This window comes from Melanostigma gelatinosum (assembly GCF_949748355.1).
Source record: "Melanostigma gelatinosum genome assembly, chromosome: 3".
In the NCBI taxonomy this organism is placed as follows: domain Eukaryota; kingdom Metazoa; phylum Chordata; class Actinopteri; order Perciformes; family Zoarcidae; genus Melanostigma; species Melanostigma gelatinosum.
The window spans coordinates 26,630,091-26,650,112 of NC_136636.1; the positions used below are offsets into that span (position 1 = coordinate 26,630,091).

General features: G+C 42.5%; 1 protein-coding gene across 4 annotated transcripts in view; it reads right to left on the minus strand.

The window, feature by feature from the left end:
• Positions 1 to 20,022, minus strand: part of phf2 (PHD finger protein 2) — a 32,070-nt gene that overhangs the window by 1,584 nt on the left and 10,464 nt on the right. Inside the window, exons 5-22 of one of the 4 annotated variants that reach the window (XM_079297180.1) lie at positions 18,287 to 18,428; positions 18,003 to 18,189; positions 16,495 to 16,657; positions 14,951 to 15,038; positions 14,498 to 14,604; positions 13,222 to 13,313; positions 13,039 to 13,128; positions 11,088 to 11,444; positions 10,789 to 10,905; positions 9,082 to 9,197; positions 8,682 to 8,860; positions 7,472 to 7,539; positions 6,188 to 6,354; positions 5,079 to 5,371; positions 4,165 to 4,260; positions 3,966 to 4,075; positions 3,568 to 3,883; positions 1 to 626 (exon numbers count right to left, since the gene is read on the minus strand). The exon at positions 1 to 626 is cut by the window's left edge and continues 1,584 nt beyond it. In XM_079297180.1, the coding sequence (XP_079153306.1) occupies positions 538 to 626; positions 3,568 to 3,883; positions 3,966 to 4,075; positions 4,165 to 4,260; positions 5,079 to 5,371; positions 6,188 to 6,354; positions 7,472 to 7,539; positions 8,682 to 8,860; positions 9,082 to 9,197; positions 10,789 to 10,905; positions 11,088 to 11,444; positions 13,039 to 13,128; positions 13,222 to 13,313; positions 14,498 to 14,604; positions 14,951 to 15,038; positions 16,495 to 16,657; positions 18,003 to 18,189; positions 18,287 to 18,428 (2,777 nt within the window). In that variant the 3' untranslated portion in view covers positions 1 to 537. Of the gene's footprint in view, positions 627 to 3,567; positions 3,884 to 3,965; positions 4,076 to 4,164; positions 4,261 to 5,078; positions 5,372 to 6,187; positions 6,358 to 7,471; positions 7,540 to 8,681; positions 8,861 to 9,081; positions 9,198 to 10,788; positions 10,906 to 11,087; positions 11,445 to 13,038; positions 13,129 to 13,221; positions 13,314 to 14,497; positions 14,605 to 14,950; positions 15,039 to 16,494; positions 16,658 to 18,002; positions 18,190 to 18,286; positions 18,429 to 20,022 lie in introns of all 4 variants that reach the window. The other 3 variants (XM_079297181.1, XM_079297179.1, XM_079297182.1) reach the window with 3 other exon arrangements.

The window sequence follows — 20,022 nt, forward strand, 5'->3', positions numbered from 1 at the left end:
AAGTTGACTCCAGTCAAAGAAAAGCGCGCCCAGCGACGCACAGACAATGTTGGCTGGGAGGGAAGGAGTTTTTTTATTAATTTTTTATTCCCATGTCAACTCGTTGATCATCCAGCGTGGCAATGATAAGCTGCATCCATATAGTAGGAACTAATGTGTAAAATCCCCCAACCTTGACCCAAGCGGAGCATGCAACTGAATACATGCAAGGGATACTTTCACACATCTTGGAATGACTGCAACGTACTTCTACTTCATGTTTCAGCGACCCCTGATAAACTGACAGCTGTAGTAAAATGAGACATGTTCTCTTAAAAAATATTTATAGTAGGTTCTGTACACTTTAATATCTGAAAGTTATAAAGTATAAGTAGAGGCAAAAACCTATCTGAGTGATGTTCTTCTTAGAAATTGAAAAATGCATGATTTTCTTGATGTTTTTTTTTCCCCATTGTTGGCTTTAATCAGTGAACAGGGGGTGAGGTTGGGATGGGACCCAGCTCATGAGTTCCCAGTCCTACAGCGGTCTGCTGCATGCTACAGGAGGAGCTTTCCATTTCGATGGATCTTTAAAATCTTTCCAAGTCTCTGTTTGGCTGTCGCCATGCCTTTCTTTAGCCGCTTAGCTGCGAAGAGAACAAGAGAAGAGTGTTAGTGTTCCGCCGCAGTAGTAACTTACAACTTGTTTAATTTGTTATGTACAATCCTTCCTCCCTTATGAAGCCAAGTAATACATAAGTCAGCGTTGACCTTATACGGGACATGAACAGCGGCCTCCTGGGTGAACGTCCTGTTTGTTTGACCGACCCATCCGCTCTGATCTCCTCCTGACACGAGTATGATCAAACAAACGTGATCGGGGAGAAAATATGTTCCCGAAACATCAATGACAGCGCTGTTTCGCTGAATGGGAATGTCATTTTGAGGAGCTCGCTAGCTCGGACTCTTCTTCTTCCCTGCCTTCATACTGGAGCACGGGTTTGTTTATTCGCTCAATAATGCAACCAACTGTCGGTCAGTGGAATAATGTCAAAATTGGCAGGAATGCGTAAGTGCTCTTAATAACACTGTTCCACAGCGCCTCTTGTGGTCAAAAAACACCACACAGGGAGCCTTTAAGCTGAAACACATCATATGTGTTTCCAGTAGTCTGTCATTTAATGTTCCTTTTAATTAAGAGGACGTTTGTTGTCATTTCATGTTTGATTATGAATACAGACACATGTCATGGAAAAATGCATTTATTAGATGCTTTAACCCACATGTGTCAAACTCAAGGCCCGCGGGCCGAATCCGGCCCGCCACGTCATTTTATGTGGCCCGCGAATCCGCCAGCAAAAAACAAATTCAAATAAAAAAAAGATTTTTATTTTTTGGAAAAATAATTAAAAGTTAGACTTGAAAATAAAAGTATCCCCATGGTCGAAATGATGAGATAGAAAGTTGAAATTATGAGATAGCATGTTGTCTGTGTACCGACATTAAAACTATCACAACAGGTGGACAAGAGAGGCAACAGCCCGAAAAGAGGTTTTCCAACGATTGAAAAAGATCGACAAATCCCAAAATGTCCACGAAGAGAAAAATTGATGCAGAGGGAAGAAAATGTAATGAAAGATGGGAAATCGAATACATGTTTGTGCTTCAAGGAGAACAACGGGTCTGTCTTCTGTGTTATGAGGCGTGTCGGTGATGAAGGATACAATTCACGTCGGCATTTTGACACCAAACACGGAGCTAAATTTAGGCTCCAAGAAAAACATCAAATTGTCCAAGAATTAAAAGGCAGACTGCAATCACAGCAGAATATATTCACACAGCTACAGCCCAGTGCATGCTGAAGGTATGTGAGCAGAGCTCCGACCAGATACAGACTTTTACAAATGTCAGTTTGTGAAGAAACACCATCGCAGACCGAGTTCATGAACTAGCAGCAATCTAACAACACAGCTAGCCGAAGAGAGGAGCAGGTACTTGTGTTTCTAATGAACTGTTGATGAAAGCACAGACAACACGGATACAGATCATCTATCATGTTCATCAGACCTGACTCTCAGTGAGCAGCTCTTGGATGTAGCTGCCATGCAGGACGACGACAGGGAGGAACATTAGTGATGCAGAGAGGTGACACAAACAGCTTTGAACAAAGTTAATGTAATACCTTGTGTTTGATATTTGTCTTTGTTATTTTCTTTAATAGTTTGATCTTTGATAGAGTAATGTGGGTTTCTTAACCCTCAATTAAAATGATTTATGTTATAATAACAGAAATGTGTTTAAATATCATTTTTCATTTATATAACTGCATGTACAATATTTTTACACTTGAAGAAACAATCATCAAATGCAGAGAGTTATTTAACAATATGTTAGGAGAAGTTAGTTATACAGTCTTACAGTTACAACCGGCCCTTTGAGGGCGACCGTGATGCTGATGTGGCCCAGAGTGGAAATGAGTTTGACACCCCTGCTTTAACCGGTCAGTCCATGCACATTGAGATCAGGATCAGAGGCTTGAAAACAAGGTGCATTTATCTGACGGGTTGTGTTTTCTGCATCCAATCATTTACACATCTGCAGTTCATATAGTAACTGTCTAACAAGATGAGTTTGCTTTAGCAGCAGCTGCTGAAGCAAACTGTTTACTGACATGGAATGAGTAATCGTCTTAGAATAGTCTGAGAAGAATGTTCTATTGGGACAATCAGGGAAATAAATATTGTCCTTGAAAGAGCCGCTCCATCTGATTCCAAGTAATACTTCATTATACTTTTACACAAAACTAAATATTACATGTCAAAGAAGTGACGTAATGCTTGATTGTTCTGAACTTCAATGAAGCTCATGAAGGCATCGGCCAATCATGTATTCCAAGCGTAGACCACAACTCAGAGGCTCCGTGGTTCGAAACCAAGACGACAAATTTGACTTCTCCCCTTTCAACCTCGCAGACCGGATCCAACCCATCTCTCCGTGCTGTTCTTACCTTTCACAATAAAAGCCCTAGACCCAGTAGCAAATTGTCCTCGCTGGTGCTATGAGTACGTTTCGATGTGAAACGTGTTTTGCATGTTGGTGTTGTTTATTCGCCACGTCCCCGGTGTGTAAAGGAGAGTCTACCGCCTAATAGTTGCTGATTAGTACTAAACACACAGTGTAGCTGAGGCTGATGGAAAAGCCATTCGTTTTGTTACTTCGTCTCAAACCAAAGACATTTGACCTAATGGTGGCCTAGATGAGAAGTCAGGGCATCACCAGAGTATTTACAAGTCATCATGTCGAGGACAAGCTCTACCAAATCTAATGACAACTCACCCAACAGCTGGGTCTACTGTCATAAGCATATCTACCCCTAGCATTGTTAACGTGTCACGTGTTGTTGTTGTTACCGTGTAGCGTAAATGAGCTGATCCAGCATTGTCAGGCTGCATCGGAGGCAGTTCCGACACTGGTATTGGTACCAAAGCCACTCTAGTTCAGCATAAGTCTCCAGCAGATTGAAGGCAGTGGTTTAAAATCCTCTTCCGCAGTCTAACCAGCCTTTACGTTGCTTTCTTTACGACTCACCTTTGGCGTCTGCTGACACGGTGCGATCCCCCTTCGCCGCGCTGCTGCTGTTGGTGCTCGTTGTGTTGGTGCTGTTGTTGGGGGAAGACATCGACGGTCGCCTCTGGCTAAGAAAAACTCCTGGCGCCATGGGCTGCGGCCCCCCCGGCGACTTGACTGTTCCAGTGTTGAACTCGGGGTCCGTCAGGTTGCCATCTTGGGAGTCCAGATTGTGCTCCGGCGAGCTACTGTCCTGAGAGATTTTCGGGGGCTCCTTGACTACTATTGCCTTCTTTTTGGTGCTTTTCTTCTTCTTCTTAGTTTTCTGCTGCTCCTCCTGAGGACATACACTTTTTGTTGTTGGGCACTGCTCACAGGTATACTCACTATTACGATGTGGAAATAGCGTCATGACATACCTGATGAGAGAGCTTTGCTGCGGCTGCGGCCAGACCCGTTTCTACGGAGGCCACTCGGGCTCCGTCTCTCGCCGGCCGCTCCTGCCGAGGAACCGAGGGTCCCACGCGAGCTGTGATCACATCCATATCAAAGGTTTAGAACACATTTATTCCCTAAAACTGAGAAGTGTAAAACGTACAATACAAATGCAGGTTCTACCTGTCGGGCTGTACGGAGTGTCGTCACTGCTTTTCCGTTTTTTCGATCTGGATTTGAAAACGGGATTATCCTCTTCTGACTCCAGCGAGGGGTAAACTAAAATCGAAAAGATGCAACCGATTACTAACACGTCCCGACGAGAGGATGTAGGAAATGAAACATTACCGGCCAATTATTGTCACATATGTAAAGCATAGAGTGTGACTCAAGTGCACTCGTTTCTGCTTTCCGTGCATCTAAAAGTTTCCAGCGACAGCATACGGGACAGCTGTGAGACAGCTGTGGACTGCCCCCTTCCCTCTGCCTGCTCACAGCCCAAATTCCATCTAAGTCGTTTCATATCGGATAATTGGATCATCAAAAAAAAGAAGAAAAGAGTGCCAGCGTGTGAGAAAAGCTCCACACTGGCCCACAGATTTCAGCCCGGGAATGTTCGTGCTACGAACAACTAATTAGACGCTAATTAGAAGTTCTAAAAGCATGTAAAATAACAATTCGCAAATCCTTAATGGCTTATTAACAAGCTGGGAGGAACCATTCAGCTGTGTTTGGACGGGGCTCACAAAGAAAACATTTTGAAGGGGAGTAAAAAAAAAATCTGAAATTGGAGCAACATGAAAGGGCGGATTTGGAAAAGGAGGCACGTAAAGTAAGCACAAAGCCATCATCTTGTCCTGATGAACAGTTCAAGGCCAAAGGTCGAGCTAAAGACCCGCATGTTGGTCCATCAAGGGTCGATCTGCTTTTAACTGCACCTGTTAGCAGCGGTGAGGAACCGGCGTGGCAGATAATTATTTTGTCATTTGTTGGCTAAAAGAAGTAACCCTGTGACACCGGCCTGATCCCAGCGAGTCATTTAAAGAAACATGCGACTCAAACAGAACAAGAGGAATGAGTGGGCTTCTGGCGCTCACCGTAGTCGGAGTCCTTGAAGCACGCGTCCATGTGGTCGTGGTCGTCGTCGTAATCCAGACTCTCGATGCTGCTGCTCTTCTTGGGCTTCTTCGGGAGCTGCTTGGTGGGTCGCTTGCTGTTGCCGCCGCCCTTTTTGCCGGCCTGCGCGCCGTGCGAGTTGCTCTTGGACTGGCTGTTGTTCTTGGACTGGCTGTTGCTCCACGGCTGCTGCAAGCTGTCTGAAGACGACAGGTTGGCCATGGACAGCATGCCCTGAATGGCCTCCTGTGTGCTGGGAGATGCAGGTGGCTGACTGTAAGTACGTCAATAAAAAATACACAACAACACAGCCATTACACAGCAGTCGGCACGCTGGCAAGAGGTGTAGAGAGAGAAAAAGGCTTTGAAGTCACCAGTTGTGCTATTGAGCGTCATTATCATTTGGAAATTGTAGAGCAAAACTGTCAAATTGAAATATCCTCCAAGGACGCGTGATTACTTTAAGAGGCAGTTATGGAAATGTCTTCACACACCTATTAAGCTATTAGCTGCTGAGCTGCAACAAGGAGCAAAGCGACTGTCAAACACCGCTGTGATGAACCACGTTGCTTCCCCACGCTCCCTCTTCAAAGACCCCCAATTCATTTGAGAAATGAGCATCATTTCAGCCGATGTTTCTGTCTTTTTTTCACTGCTCATTTGTAGCTTTCAATGTGGTGGAAACAGACCATCAAGAGCCGAACCCAACAGCAAACAGCAGAAGGCGAAGGGAAGAGCCCGGGGCAACACAGCGGTTGATAGATTACGGCGTAATGAGACAAACGCTGACTTAACACAAACTGCTAACAGGACCTGCGTAAATTGTTGCTTCGGTTGCGAGTTGATTTTTCGGCTCCGAGCGAAGTTATGAAATTTAGCTTTTTCATCTAATTATATCGTCGTTGAGCGCGCCGCTTGTTTGTCAGTGGGTCGCGCCATTATGGACTCGAAAATGAATTTGCTGTGAGAGGAAAAAGAAAAAAGGGCCCCGCGGGGGCCATTCAGAGAGTAACGCTGCGCATGTGCCGCAACCCAAGTGTGTGTCGGTGTGTGCTGAGGGACCAGTGGCGTGATGGGGGGGTCAGTCTACCTGTTGGCGCTGTAGTCTATCCCACCGACTTGCTTGCTCGCCTGCAGCAGGTCCAGAATCCCTGCAGCGCTGCCGCTCTTCTTCTTGACCTTAGAGTTGCGACTCTTGGCCTCAGGCTTGGCCTCCGTGTCGATGTGCAGAGTCTCTTCGTCTGAGGAGTCCGCGGTCTGCTTTTGGGACAAAGTGGACAGAGTACAACAGAGTGGACATGAGGAGACATTTGCAGCCAACGTTCTTGTTGTGAATGGGATTTTGTCTTGATTGGATCTCTGTTTAAGGTCCCTATGTATTAACGTCTGATGTTTTCCTCATAGACTGTTTCTAAAAAGTGGACGTAGTCACCGTGACGTCCACCACTGGTTTATGCACTTCGGTTTTGAAGCCTAGAATTCGTCATTTTGGCCGTCGCCAACTTGGTTTTTGACACAAGAGGGTGGAGCTAAGTACAACTGAACGCTGAGTAAGAGATTATCAGTTAATCTAAATGTTGCAATTTCATGATACACTGTGAAAGGGTTAAAGTTCTAAGACAAAAACACGGATAACTCCCAGACCAGACAACGGCGTGGTAGAGACCTGTCAAATACAAGGTAGCCCCGACCTAAAGCATCCCCTGCTTTATGGTCTGTGTGACTCGAACTGAACCATAATGTACTAAATGAACATCATGCTGTATTGAAGAAGACTTGAAACTAGAGATTGAGACCATAAACTCATGTTTACAATGTTTACTGAGGTAATAAATCAAGAGAGAAGTAGAGTCATTTTCTCATAGACTTCTATACAACCAGAGGAGTCGCCCCCTGGTGGACATTAGAGAGAATGCAGCTTTAAGACACTTCTGCATTGGCTTCATTTTACAGTACAGGAAGGTTGCTGCCTGATTTTTCTGCAGTTTCATTGTTTGTTATGTGACTTTGGCCAAAATGACCCACTAGGGGGTTTCTTCTTCTTCCTCCGTAGATGCCACAGCTATTTCCTTCAGCCGTGTGTGGTGGTCCACAGCTTAGGGAGATTGTTATTCTGATTCACCTAGAATTCACTTTGTACAATCTTTTTTTCTCTTCTAAATCTGAGCTTTAAAGATGCTTGTTCTTGAAATCCTCGACATCTTGAAGAGCATGAAATCCTCTGGGACACGATCGTTTATCACATAAGTTCAGATGTCAAATGTTCTTGATGGGCTCTTCCTGTATAAAGAGTAGTATAATCGCAGTACAACTGCTCGAATATGAGCAACTTAGCGTCACAACGTTTGGTTGTTAGGTATCATGTGGTACGTACCTTGGTCACCGAGGGTTGGAACTTTGGTTTCTTGGCTGGCTGAAAGGGTTCTTTGATGTCTGACAAAACTGTAAGTAAATGCATTCACCATTCAGCAACAGGTAAAACAAAGGTTGGTGATCAAAATGATATCTTTTCATTTTTAATAGTCGGGCTGGGTATCAGTGCTAATACAATACCTGATCTTTGGCACTTATAACAGAGCAATACATAAAGGACTAGCGTGTAATTGGTTGCAGCCACACTACTCCATCATGTTGTGGTTTTTGTTTCTTTATGTTGTGGGACCTTCGCCTCACTCAGGGGCCATCCTTTACATAAAAACACTACTCAGGAAGCAATGAAGTTCCCCGCGGCTAGCGTTACCATGTTTTACCCTTTGCGGCTCATGTTACCGCAGTTTGTGGTCGAGAACTACGGCGGCCTTCAAGTAAAAATGACAGTCACCATGACATCACCCATTGTTTTGTGGACTACGGTTTTGAGGCCTTGAGTTTGGCATTTTGGTCGCCACCATCTTGGTTTATAGCTGTCGCCATCTTGTTTATTTGCAACCAGAAGTGACACGAGAGGTTGGATCTAAGACATTTTTTTGTATTGCCCAATATCGCAAATCACATATATTCACAGATACACGTGTGTTGTGTGAAGCTACGGTAGCTAATGCTAGGAGCTGCTTGTCATGCTGGTCAAGGACTCATGTCGATTTAGTTGCTATTTCTGTAACAACCTGTACGGCTGCGACGATCTTACACATGCATCTTTCGTCTGCTATTTTTCTTGGGTGTAGCTACGTAGCTAGCTAGCTGTGTAGGAAGATGACGTCTCGACTCTTAATCCCGCCTACAAAGCTTTGATTGGTCAATTTATTTTTTAACAGCAGACCTCTTCAAATCACTGAACAGATTTTTAACCTTTTTTTTATTATCCCAAATGTGCAAAAATGCTCGATGTGACAGTAATACAAATAAATAAAGACTTAACCGAAATAAAATATACACTTAAGTTAAATAAATTCCCTAATTTAAAACAGGAAATATCAGATCAAAGAATAAATAAATCTAATAATCAAACCAATTATTTAATGCTGATTTTTAACACTTTTCTAAACTCAATGCTACGGACACATGTCAGCCACCAATAATGAAAAGGGTTGAGGTTTGATACCCAGCCCTGTACGATAAACTGAAACACTACCCAGAATACTCACAGGACAGGTCTCTCTTGACGGTGTTCTTTTTCCGCCTGATGGGGAATTCGTCAATCTTCAGCTCCCCCTCATCGGAGACGTACTCGTACTCGTCTCTCACCGGCTTGGATTTGTCCTCTTTTAGGTTTTGTAATGATCCAAAAACACTTGAGTTGGTCTGAGGTTTCAGCATCTTGGAGCTGAAAAGGAAAAGCACAGGACAATGAGGGAGTTGATGCGAGGCTCAGCCGGCCGCTCGCCGTGAGAAGGCCTTGAATTGTCTCTAATGTGTCTGGTGCTGATAGCCACATAGCTCCATAATCACCATAACACACCACATGAGACGCTTAACAAGCTCTCCTCTCCAAAGACCTTTGTCGTGAAACGTTTATACGGCAAATGGCAGCCATTCCATACGTACCCGAGCGTTTTCTTGTGCGACATGGTGAAGCTGAATCGGTCTTTATTGCCTGACAACGGTGTTCTGTCAAATTTGCACTCTTCCTCCATCTTCAGCAGGGAATCTGGTTTACTGTTCTGTAAATAGGAAGAGGAAATATATCAAATGGGCACATACGCAAATGAAATCGCCATGTGTACAAAACATCTCTATAAAGGCTGTTTTCTCTAAATGACTTGTTTCTCAGACTCTGATCCAGAAATCTCCACTTCAGCAGCTCTTACACACACCAAACTGTCCACTTCCATTCCTCTCTATGTCTGAAGGCTTCTACTGAGGGCTTTGTTCACACATACTTTGTATTACTAAAGACATGCAGAGAATGGATTGTGTTTTTGCCGGTTGACAGTATAATTTGTCAACAAATCATCCAATGTTTAGATTTCTGTTCTAGAAATCTTTGATAAGATAATGCCTCATTTCAATAGCTAAACATACATTTTCAGAGAACTTATAAGACAAAACATATTTTCTTAATGAAAGTACTCAGCTGGGGTTTCATGGTGATATCTATTATTTTTCACTTCAAGTGTGTCCCTTTAACTGAAATAAGAAATGTAACAGATCAAGTAAACGCACTCAGGTCATGTTCACGCCTGATATTTGACTCCAAAATGAAATGATCAAAAATGTATTATCAGTAACTTTCTAGTCAACTCATTTTAAAACACACAATACAAAGTAGGAGGGAGTCACTTCATTCAGATAAAACCATTTCTGTTCAAACAGAAATCATCATGATGTAAATCTCCCCGGATGATATTCTCTCGTGACATTCTCTGACCCACTTTAAACTGAACCAAATTCACGGAGAGGAATGCAACGCCGCTGCCATAAAAGAAAATCACCACTGAGCCGACTGTGTAATTAACTGAAACCCAAGAATATGCATTTTCAAATATTCACTCCCGCAACCAGTTTGACTCCCAAATTAAAGACATGTGACGAGGCCGTGTAACCTGAAGCCAACGGTTCATTTTGTCTTGTGTGTTCTTTGTAGCAGACGGTGACACAGGCCTCACATGCCCTGCACGCCACAGAGGAGCTGTGCACCTTTCACGTGATTCCACGGCGATCAGGAGCGACGATGTGGCCCCCGGTGACCTCGGTAAACACCTAACAGGGGTCTCTGGCTCCATCTGCGAATGCTTGGCCTGATGTGAAGGAGCATTCCACAGCAGTCTGGCATTTCCACAAAACCAAAGCCCTGCGATGTCTTCTGTTTTACAAAAAATACACGTCTGCTCCGAAAAAGCCTCCCCTTGTTGTTCAGCAATACAACAATCCTTTTTTTTAAATGAAGATGAGGAGATATGTAAATACTTCGATGCAGGGCAGAGGATATGGACGTGGCCTAATTCCATTCGGTAAACTCTGGGATTGTGGATCTTTGTGGAGCAGCTCTTGATGAGCTGCAGGCCTCAAATGTGCGACTCGGGGGCCACATCATTACTTTTGCTGATTGCTTTGAAGTGAAGTGTGCAAATCACTTTTGGATGATCCAACCTTTTTTCTTCTTCTTTCTGCTCAGCCGCTGGGCTCGGAACCTTCACCACTGTTTGAGTCTTCTTTACCAAAGGTTTATTTGAACATGTGAGGGATTGTGATATTATTTACTTTGGCCTGTAACAAGCAGCCATTCCACCGACTCGGCTGAAAGGCTCTTACCTTATACTTCCATTTTGCTTCAGTCTTGTTTTTATTCTGTTCTCTGATGTCAAACTTCTCTATGTTGTTCTGCTTTGACATTTCCTTCTCCGATATACTCAGGACGTTCTTAACAGCCTGAAGAAATACACAGTTATTCACAAAATAAGAGCGCCTGTGGGCGGCATTTACAATTCTGCAAATGGTTGAATTTGACAAGCTGAAGGGGATGCAAAATGGCTCACGTAAAGTGAAAACTAAGGATACAAATAACAAAATAAGAACGCTTTCATTTTCCGCTAACGTTGCCATCCGCTCACCTTTGTCTTTTTCGGCTGGTCCATTTTACTCAAGATGTCTTTCGCATGGGACTCAAGTGCTGCGAAGCTGGAGGGTTTAGGAGGCGGTGGCGACGACTCTTTCACTTTCTTCGCTTTCTTCTTCCCCCCTTCCTTGACCTTGGGCACCTTCGGAGGCTTGGCGGCCTTCGGCATCTTTGGGGGTTTGGGTGGCTTGGGAGGCTTGGGGGGTTTGGAAGCTTTCTTTCTGGCCTTGTCTCTGCTGGGCGAGGGGACGTGGGCCGGGGAAACGGGCTCTTCAGGCTCGGAGTGGGTGGACGGGGGCTCCTCCACCGGTACCTTAATGCTGGGCTCACTCTTCATGGCTTTTGTTGCATTCTAGAAATAAAAGCACGGAATTGTGAAGTGAGCTATAGTTTTATCAGCACTCAAACCCCAACTGAGACAATTGAAGCCCCACTGAACTGCCACAGAAATTTGTAGTTAATTGATCAATTAGTTGAAAAATGAAAAATACATAAAAAATAAAGAAATAAATGAAGACATTATTTATTTATTATTTACAAGTAAATAATTCGATGAATCAATATTTCATTTCCATCACAAAGACACCTCTGTTTTTATCTATTCTTTGGTATCCAGCAGCAGACCTCACGCCTGGGAACCTCGGTCCGTGAGCCGAGGCGCGTCAGCAGCTTGCGTCACTTACGTTCACGACTTCATTGACTTGCAGAGGCGTTTGAACGAGTGAGGTTTTAGCAAAGATACACACAGTATATTTGGGAAGCAGTGAGCTCACAACTGGATAAATGAGACTTCATAGATCGTACTGCACACGTTGTGTGAGCGTTTGTAAACAAACGTTTTCTTATAGTTTTGCTGTTTTTAAAATGTGGCCCCAATTTACTTCAATTCATCGAGACTTTTCTTCATTTTTTGATTCTTCATTCACAGTGACGGCACGCGGGAAAAAAGAATCCTCAGAGTGAGCAATTGACAACCAATCTTATTGTTTTCACACCTTGCTAATGCTAAAATGCTAATGCTAGTTACAAGCATCTTCATAAAAGACTGACGATGAAGTTGTATTTGCCTCGTAGGACTTGAACTTTGCCCTTTCTGACCAAACGTTTCTTTATTTCACAGTAAACCTGTTTGCTTTAATACTTTGATGGCAGAAACCGAAGTGGCACGCCTGTTGCCTGTTGCCTGTTGTCTGTTGTCTGTTGTCTGTTGCCTGTTGTCTGTTGCCTGTTGCCTGTTGTATGTTGTCTGTTGCCTGTTGCCTGTTGCCTGTTGCCTGTTGTCTGTTGCCTGTTGCCTGTTGCCTGTTGCCTGTTGTATGTTGTCTGTTGCCTGTTGCCTGTTGTCTGTTGCCTGTTGCCTGTTGCCTGTTGTCTGTTGTCTGTTGTCTGTTGCCTGTTGCCTGTTGTCTGTTGCCTGTTGCCTGTTGTCTGTTGTCTGTTGTCTGTTGTCTGTTGCCTGTTGCCTGTTGCCTGTTGTCTGTTGTCTGTTGTCTGTTGCCTGTTGCCTGTTGTCTGTTGTCTGTTGCCTGTTGCCTGTTGTCTGTTGTCTGTTGCCTGTTGTCTGTTGCCTGTTGTCTGTTGTCTGTTGCCTGTTGCCTGCGGACCCTGCTCTGTTCCCATGGAACAACATAAACCTTGCAGTTTCTAAAGCTGCAAGCAAAGGGTCCTGTGTCCTGTGGGTGACCAAAGATTAAAGCGATGGAGTCATTCAAATAAAAAGGGTTCATCCTCCGGGGAGCATGAATGTTCTTGCAAATTACATGGATTATGTGATAGAAGTTACAAATCCTACTTTAACTCCTGCAGGGACTAATATCAAGACATGCTTTGGTGCTACAACAACAGGCAGGTGGACTCATCAGAACCACTAGGGACCATGAACATCCACAGTACATGGATGCAGTCATTGCAGTCTGATCATGTTGACAGAAATGAAATGAGAATACCTCTGACAGTCTGATCTCTTTGGCGAGATCCTTGATGAGCTGTGATGGTTTCATGTTCTCTGGAAGCTCGTCTTCATGTTCCAAGAGGGCCTGTTACGAGAAAACAAATAAAACTGTCATTGCTTTTCCCAGCAGCCTCGGTGGACGACTGACACACACAAACACATCCCAACGTGTCCGTACCTGTTTTTTAGTCCAAGCTCTGAAGGCTCCATTGATGATTTTGGCACCGTGTATCAGGTATGGGGCTGGCTGCTTATTTGCTTTGTGTAAACCTGCAGAAAAAGAAACGTTAACGTTCACGTTGACTGAATCCATGACTTTTGAACTTTAAGAAAGTCAAGACCATTAAGTTGTGTACATGCTCAGTGCGCTCGGGAGATTTACAAGATGTAACTGAACGAGTCGCTCGCAAACACAAGAACAGATGAGCTGACGACGAGACGCCATGTGAAGTTGTTGGATTCTGTCAGCTGGGTGACTGTGTGTTTGGACAGACTGTCCTGCTGGCAGAGTGGACAGAGCTGAGCACCAAACAGCCAGAGGACATGTAAAAGCTCTTCAGGTACACAATCAACATCTCACTCTGGATCACTCTGCATCAGCACCAATACGAAAACCTCAAATGGAAGAACAATAAGTGAGTTTTCCTCTGTGAAATAAAGCTTATCCAAAGGAATATACAGTATACAGTATACTATACAGTATACTCCTACTATAGCAACCAAACAACACAATGATAATGTCACATTCTTCATGTTCAGTGTGATGTATTGCACTGAAAGTGTAGGAAATATCTAGTGGCTGAATGGTATCAATGTTATCAATCAATTAACGATTTTAATTGTTACTTTATGCAAATGAAGCTTTAATGCGGATGTGTATTTCCTCTTTAATTTCAGTTTAAAAGCACCGAACATCGAAGTAGCTCTATCAACTGAAGTGGATTTACGACCAAAACAGGAAACTATTCATAACATCGAGGAACTAAGTGAGTCTTGACCTCGAAGCTAAAAGGAAATAACGTTATATTGTGGGTTAGTGTGCAATAGCAATCTGGCTCTAACACGCACACACACACACACACACACACACACACACACACAGAAACGAGTGGAAACATAAACAGATTGGGCCGAGCCAGCCGAGGGGAGTTTAAACACAGGCCTGTAATGGAGCAAGTGATTCTAGCTGGGCCAAACCGTTTGAAGCTAATCATCTGTGAACTCGGCGATTTCACCAATTTAATGACTGAAATAATATTAAGAGCATCCAGCTCCTCATCTGTGCGGCAGACATGCAGCCGTGCTTCTAACAGGGTTTCTGCTTTCTCTGCTTTCACGCATTCTTCTGGAGCAATGCGACTTAAACGAGGATTTACGCTTGCATTGAAATACCACAAATTAGAGCAAAAAAAGAAACAACTCTATAAATACAAGCAAGTGATTTATGAGTTTACCTTTGAATCGCTCGAGGAGATGTCGTCCCACATACCAGCACGCCGTCTCGTAGTTGGGGAAGGGGGTGAGAGTTCTGACCTTTAGCCGCTTCTCGATTTCATACGCTCTGAGGAGGAATAAACCGAGATGTCTCAGCTAAACATCGTCACGCATTACCAACAGGTTTACTGCAACAAACTATGCAATTCACAAGGTATTTTACAAACGCGGGGGATTCATAAACAGATCGGTGGAATTTGGAGCTAAAGTCCTAAATGGAGAATCCAGCGGAGACGACTGTGTAAGATCAGCCAAGGACAAATATGCAACGTCTTCAAGTCACACTCAATCCCCCAAACTAGGACACGACTGTCTGCGGGAGGCATGGCGGCTCACAGCAATACAGAGCGATAAAAAGAGCAAAAGAAGGCAGCATAAAGGATGTGTGTGTGCTGTAAGACAGGTGTCCAAACCTCATCTGCATCTCCACACTCAGGTTGTGGACGAAGTGTCCAGAGAACGCCAGGCAGTCGACCGGAGTCAGTACTGCATTTATCCAACCTGAGGAGACGATCACAGTTCAACAACCACAATCAGCTCAAACCCAGTGACTGAGTACAAGAGATGTTCATTAATGCAACATTTACTCATGAAATATGAAAGACAGATCTGTATTATTAGTTTCTAGTTGTTCTCTACCTTCACTTCCTACAGTGTTCTATACTCGCATTTATCATTTACCCTATCACTACTGTTACACTATTGTTTTCTTACATATATTTATTGATTTCATACATTTAACATAATGTGCATACTTAACAGAACCTTCCCCCAAATTGAAGATGAATAATAATACTAATAATAATATAGATATTATCACATGGAAATAAGTAAATAGCCAAACATAAAGTTAAAAAGTAATTAAGTTAATAAATAATTAATTGAAAACACAAACAACATTTTAACAAATTCCAAAAATCCTTTCCCAGGCGGCGTAAAACTCCGAGGCTTTCTTCCTCACGATCTGTGGGAGTTTCTCAAGAGCCGAACTTGATGGAAAGTTGTTCAACCAACATTATGGAAGATTTTCATTGGCTGGTGTTTTGATTGATTGATTGATTTGTCATGATGTACAGTATGGGATGGCTGTTCCATTATACTGGGGAGCTCTCTGTAATATCTCTGGCTGCGTTGGACCGATGTACACAAAGCTGTGAATCAGCGAGCAGCATTTATTTATGGCGATGATTATATGTCGTACTTTGATTAGTCAGATATTTCATTTGCCATATGTTATTTGTTAGTGATATTTATTCGTCGTGCTTTTTTACCCATAAACAAATCTCTCACTTGATTTGAACATATTATTACTGTGACATAAAATTACATAAAATGTGATGGAGAATTACACCTCAACAGTTTCATAAATCTAAAAAGACAAGACAAACCTGCATGTTATTTCCATGTTAAGTATTAATAAATAATTGTAAAAATACACCATCTACAAACCAGACAAAACAAGTAAAGTATGTTAATCTCTTTAACCCTGATTTCTCTTCACTTTAGTCCATTTAAAGTAAACGTACTGTTTGCAATGAATTGATTTGTCTCTAAAAGGTCAAAATACAGCGAATATACGTCCAAAGTGGAGTCTTTAAAAATAATTAGCGTGCCTGAGCAACAGATTTAAAGTGGTTTAAAAAACTGAAAAGAAAGCTGGAAGTATGTTTAGCATTTATTTGCTAGAAAATCGACTTCAATGATGATTCAATTCTGAGAAATCAGCTTTTTTCCCCCAGAACTAAACATTTCCTCAAATCAAAAGGACATAATATTAATGTTTCCTCTGCCATTTTATACACACACCACACAATGTTTGGACTCTCTGGGATCTCTACTACAGTTTCAAACCGTCCCGATTGGCCGGTTATAATGGACGCAGGGTCGCGGTGATGGAGCAGCATCGTCTACATTACTGGGTGTTCTCCTAAATCACGGGGCCGAGTGCAGCTCTCACCTGATGGGATGAACAGCGTCTGGCCTTGCTTCAGAGTGCATTTGTAACACTTGTCCACCTGGTCGGCGAAGAACATCTCGCTGTGATTGGACGATGACCTCCAGCGCTCGTACAGAGACAGGTTGGCGGAGGTGGGCTTGATGAGGAAGAAGATCTTTTCCCCCTATCAACACAGACACAGTCACGTTTACTGACACCACCATCATCATCATCATCATCATCATCCTCGTCATCATCACCACCATCATCATCATCATCATCATCGTATGAGAGATTCCACATTACGTCTTGAAATAAAACCAGAGTTGTATAAACCAGGGGTGTAAGAACATACCGATAGACTCAAGTATCGCAATATTTTGTCTCGTGATAATGTATCAATTGTCAAAAACACTATTGATTTTTATTCAATAGTTAAACAGTCTGTTTACATTTTTTTTAGTGCTGGGCAACGATTAAAATATTTAATCGCGATTAATCGCATGGATTTTTTGCGATTAATCGCAGTTATGGCAAAGTTCAATAATGAATTAAAAAGTAGTGTATTGCGCACTTTTATTTTAAAAGTACTGCTATATGAACAAAAGGGCAATAACATTTGGTTTAAACACTTTAAACACATAAGGTGCTTTTTAGCAGTATTCCCTTTACACAGTAGCGATCATATTTCTTATATTATATCATTCTTATATCATATGCATATTTTCCCTTTAACTCACGAGATGCAGCATCTTTTATACTTAATGTGAATATAATTCATACTTTGTTGGCATCTTATTCTGAAAACCGGGTGTTCGTCTGAAGAAACCGGAAGTTGTCTCACGTTAGTCTTTCCGCTAACTTTCCTTCACTCGCTCCCGACCTGTGCCGTTTGAATGCGTTTCCCGTGAATTTCAGCATATGGGTGCACTAACATGTAAGTGTCTGCTGAGTTGACCGCAGCGATGTCCAGTAGTCTCCAGGGAGAGCAACAGCTGATGCACGTTGTAACGCCGTGTATTCTAATCGGCTGCAGTTTGTATCCACTTCTCTGTAGCATTTGTTAGCTTGTCTTGCTTTTGTTTATCTATACTTCCTCCACGGACTTTCAAAATAAAACAATGCGTTAATAACGTAATAACGCGTTAACTTGCCCAGCACAATTTTTTTTTTATTTACTTCATTTAAATCACTTTTACTCTATTTTCTTTGATTGTTAATTCGGTTGTTCAGATCTCACAGATGGTGCTGTGGTTATGGATGCTACAGGGACAGTAATAAAAGCTCATGCAGAAAGACAACTTTCTTTGTAAGTCAGATTTCATGCTTCACATGGTGGCGGTTATACTATGACAGTTTGTCTGAATTACATTTTTTTAAATCGCAACATATATCGCCTTGCTTACAGTATCGCGATGTATTGAATCGTAACCTGGTATGATACGTATCGTATCGCCAGATTCTTCTCTACACATAGCTCTAATATGACCGGGTGTTTCTCATCACATCTAACCAGAAGTGTGACAGACCTTCAGGACGTGGTACCAGACCGAGGCGCCACCGCACTCGATGTGGAAGTCTGTGTAGCTGTCTTTGACACAGATGAGACAGTATTTGGTGACCTTTGGCTTCCCGAGGAGAGCGTCGTCGGGCCAGTAGTTTCCAACCCAAGACAACCGCCGCACAATCTGCGGACTCTCCACGATCGAATTCATCCTGTCCCAGAGGAACAGAACAAGTAAATCAGTGCCGGGGGATTTCTCTCAGACTGCCATCTTCACACGGCAACATCTGTCACCACCAGAGCGCCTACCTCGCGTCAGAGAACTCCAGGTTGATGACGTTTAACACTTTCTTTCTGTTTGTGCTGTAGTAATAGTCGACAAACTCCTTCAGCTTCATCTTGCCGTCCGTCTGTTTGGGGACGTCCACGACGTCCACGCCGACGTCGGGCCCTGGGACAGAGACAGAGGGACACAGTTAAACACTAACAGCCTACAAGCTAAACACTTTCCTTAAACAGGAAGCTGGTGAACAACATATGTCTGCAGCAGCAGTGTGCTGCTGATGTGTAACAGGTGATGTCATCACTGAGCACCAGTGCACAGGGAAAACATAGGACAGCTGCGCCCCCTATTGATAAGACAATGGTATCGTTCATTCTTTGTCTCGTGTTTATTTCCCTTCTTTCAAAGGTTTTCTTCATATTTTCAATCATGAATGAAACTGCACCTGTACAAGGAAAGAGATGTTGGTCTGTCTGAACAACACTCACCCGTGTCACAACACATCCATCCGCTCGGACAATAAATGGACACAAGCAACGCAAAAAGATCAATTCTAAATGATGGATTAATAATGTTAATTAAAATGACAGAGAAAATATATAGTATACTTTTATAGGAACAGAAAAAGTAAAAAACAGAAAATGAATAGTTCTGAATAGAATAAGATGATGTTCCCGCTTCTATTGCTCATGCTCTTATTTTGAAAGCACTGCCCAAAATAACTTTGACCTGCTTCGTAAATGAAGACATTCTAATGGATATTTAGAGTAGCAGTAGTATAGTAGCGATAGTTGTGTATTTATAGCAGTAGTAGTTATACTGGAGTAGTAGTAAAGTAAAGTAGTAAAAGTTGTTAATACATTAATACTGCACCTAATACTAGCAGTAATTGTAGTAGATGTAGAGTATACTTCAGAAGACCAGTTGAAGTACTACTACAGTGCTAGCAGTACAACGGTTGTAGCAACAGTAGTTGTAGTAGTAGTGTGATAGTACAGTAGTGTACAGCACTATTAGTGGCCACAGTAGTACTAGCTTCAGTGTTGCTGTACAAGTAACTACAGCTTTAATAGAAGTGGCAGCAGTAGTAGTAGTAGAAATGGAATCCGTATTAGCAGTTATCACAGTATCAGTAGTATTGTTAGTAGTGGCATTAGTAGTATTCGTAGTAATAAAACTAATGATAGTTTTACTCATACCACTAATTCCTGTATCATGAATAGTAACTGTTACTGTGGTAATAGTAGCAGTGATAGTATTACCCTCTGAACCCCACAAACAGCTGGCAGGTTTGAAAAGCATGTTGTTGTTGTTTTTAAATCGTCGAATAATCAAATTTCCAACGGCCCTTGAATGTATCATGTGTGACAAAACGCTTCATTCCGGAAAAGCAACCAAATATAAACTTAAAATAGTGATATTTCAATAATGTGTCTCATTAAAAATGTTGCTAAAAATAAACCGTTTGCAAGAACCACATCCTGTAAAAAACATTTAGAGCTGAGCCCAACAGTCACGAGACCAACACGGTGAAATCTGACTGAACTGCAGGCTGCTGACCCCGAGTACAGAAGACAAGAGTTTGTAAGTAGAGGTTCTAACATGTAAATAGTTCCGTTTTTTTTCTCTTTTTCTTTTTTAAAGTTGTGCTAAATAAATTGTCAAAGAAATTCAATTTGTGTTTGTTCTTTTTTTGTAATGATTTGTGCTATTATAACTGTGTTATAATGTATTAAATAATATTTTGAGTTGTCTCTACTTG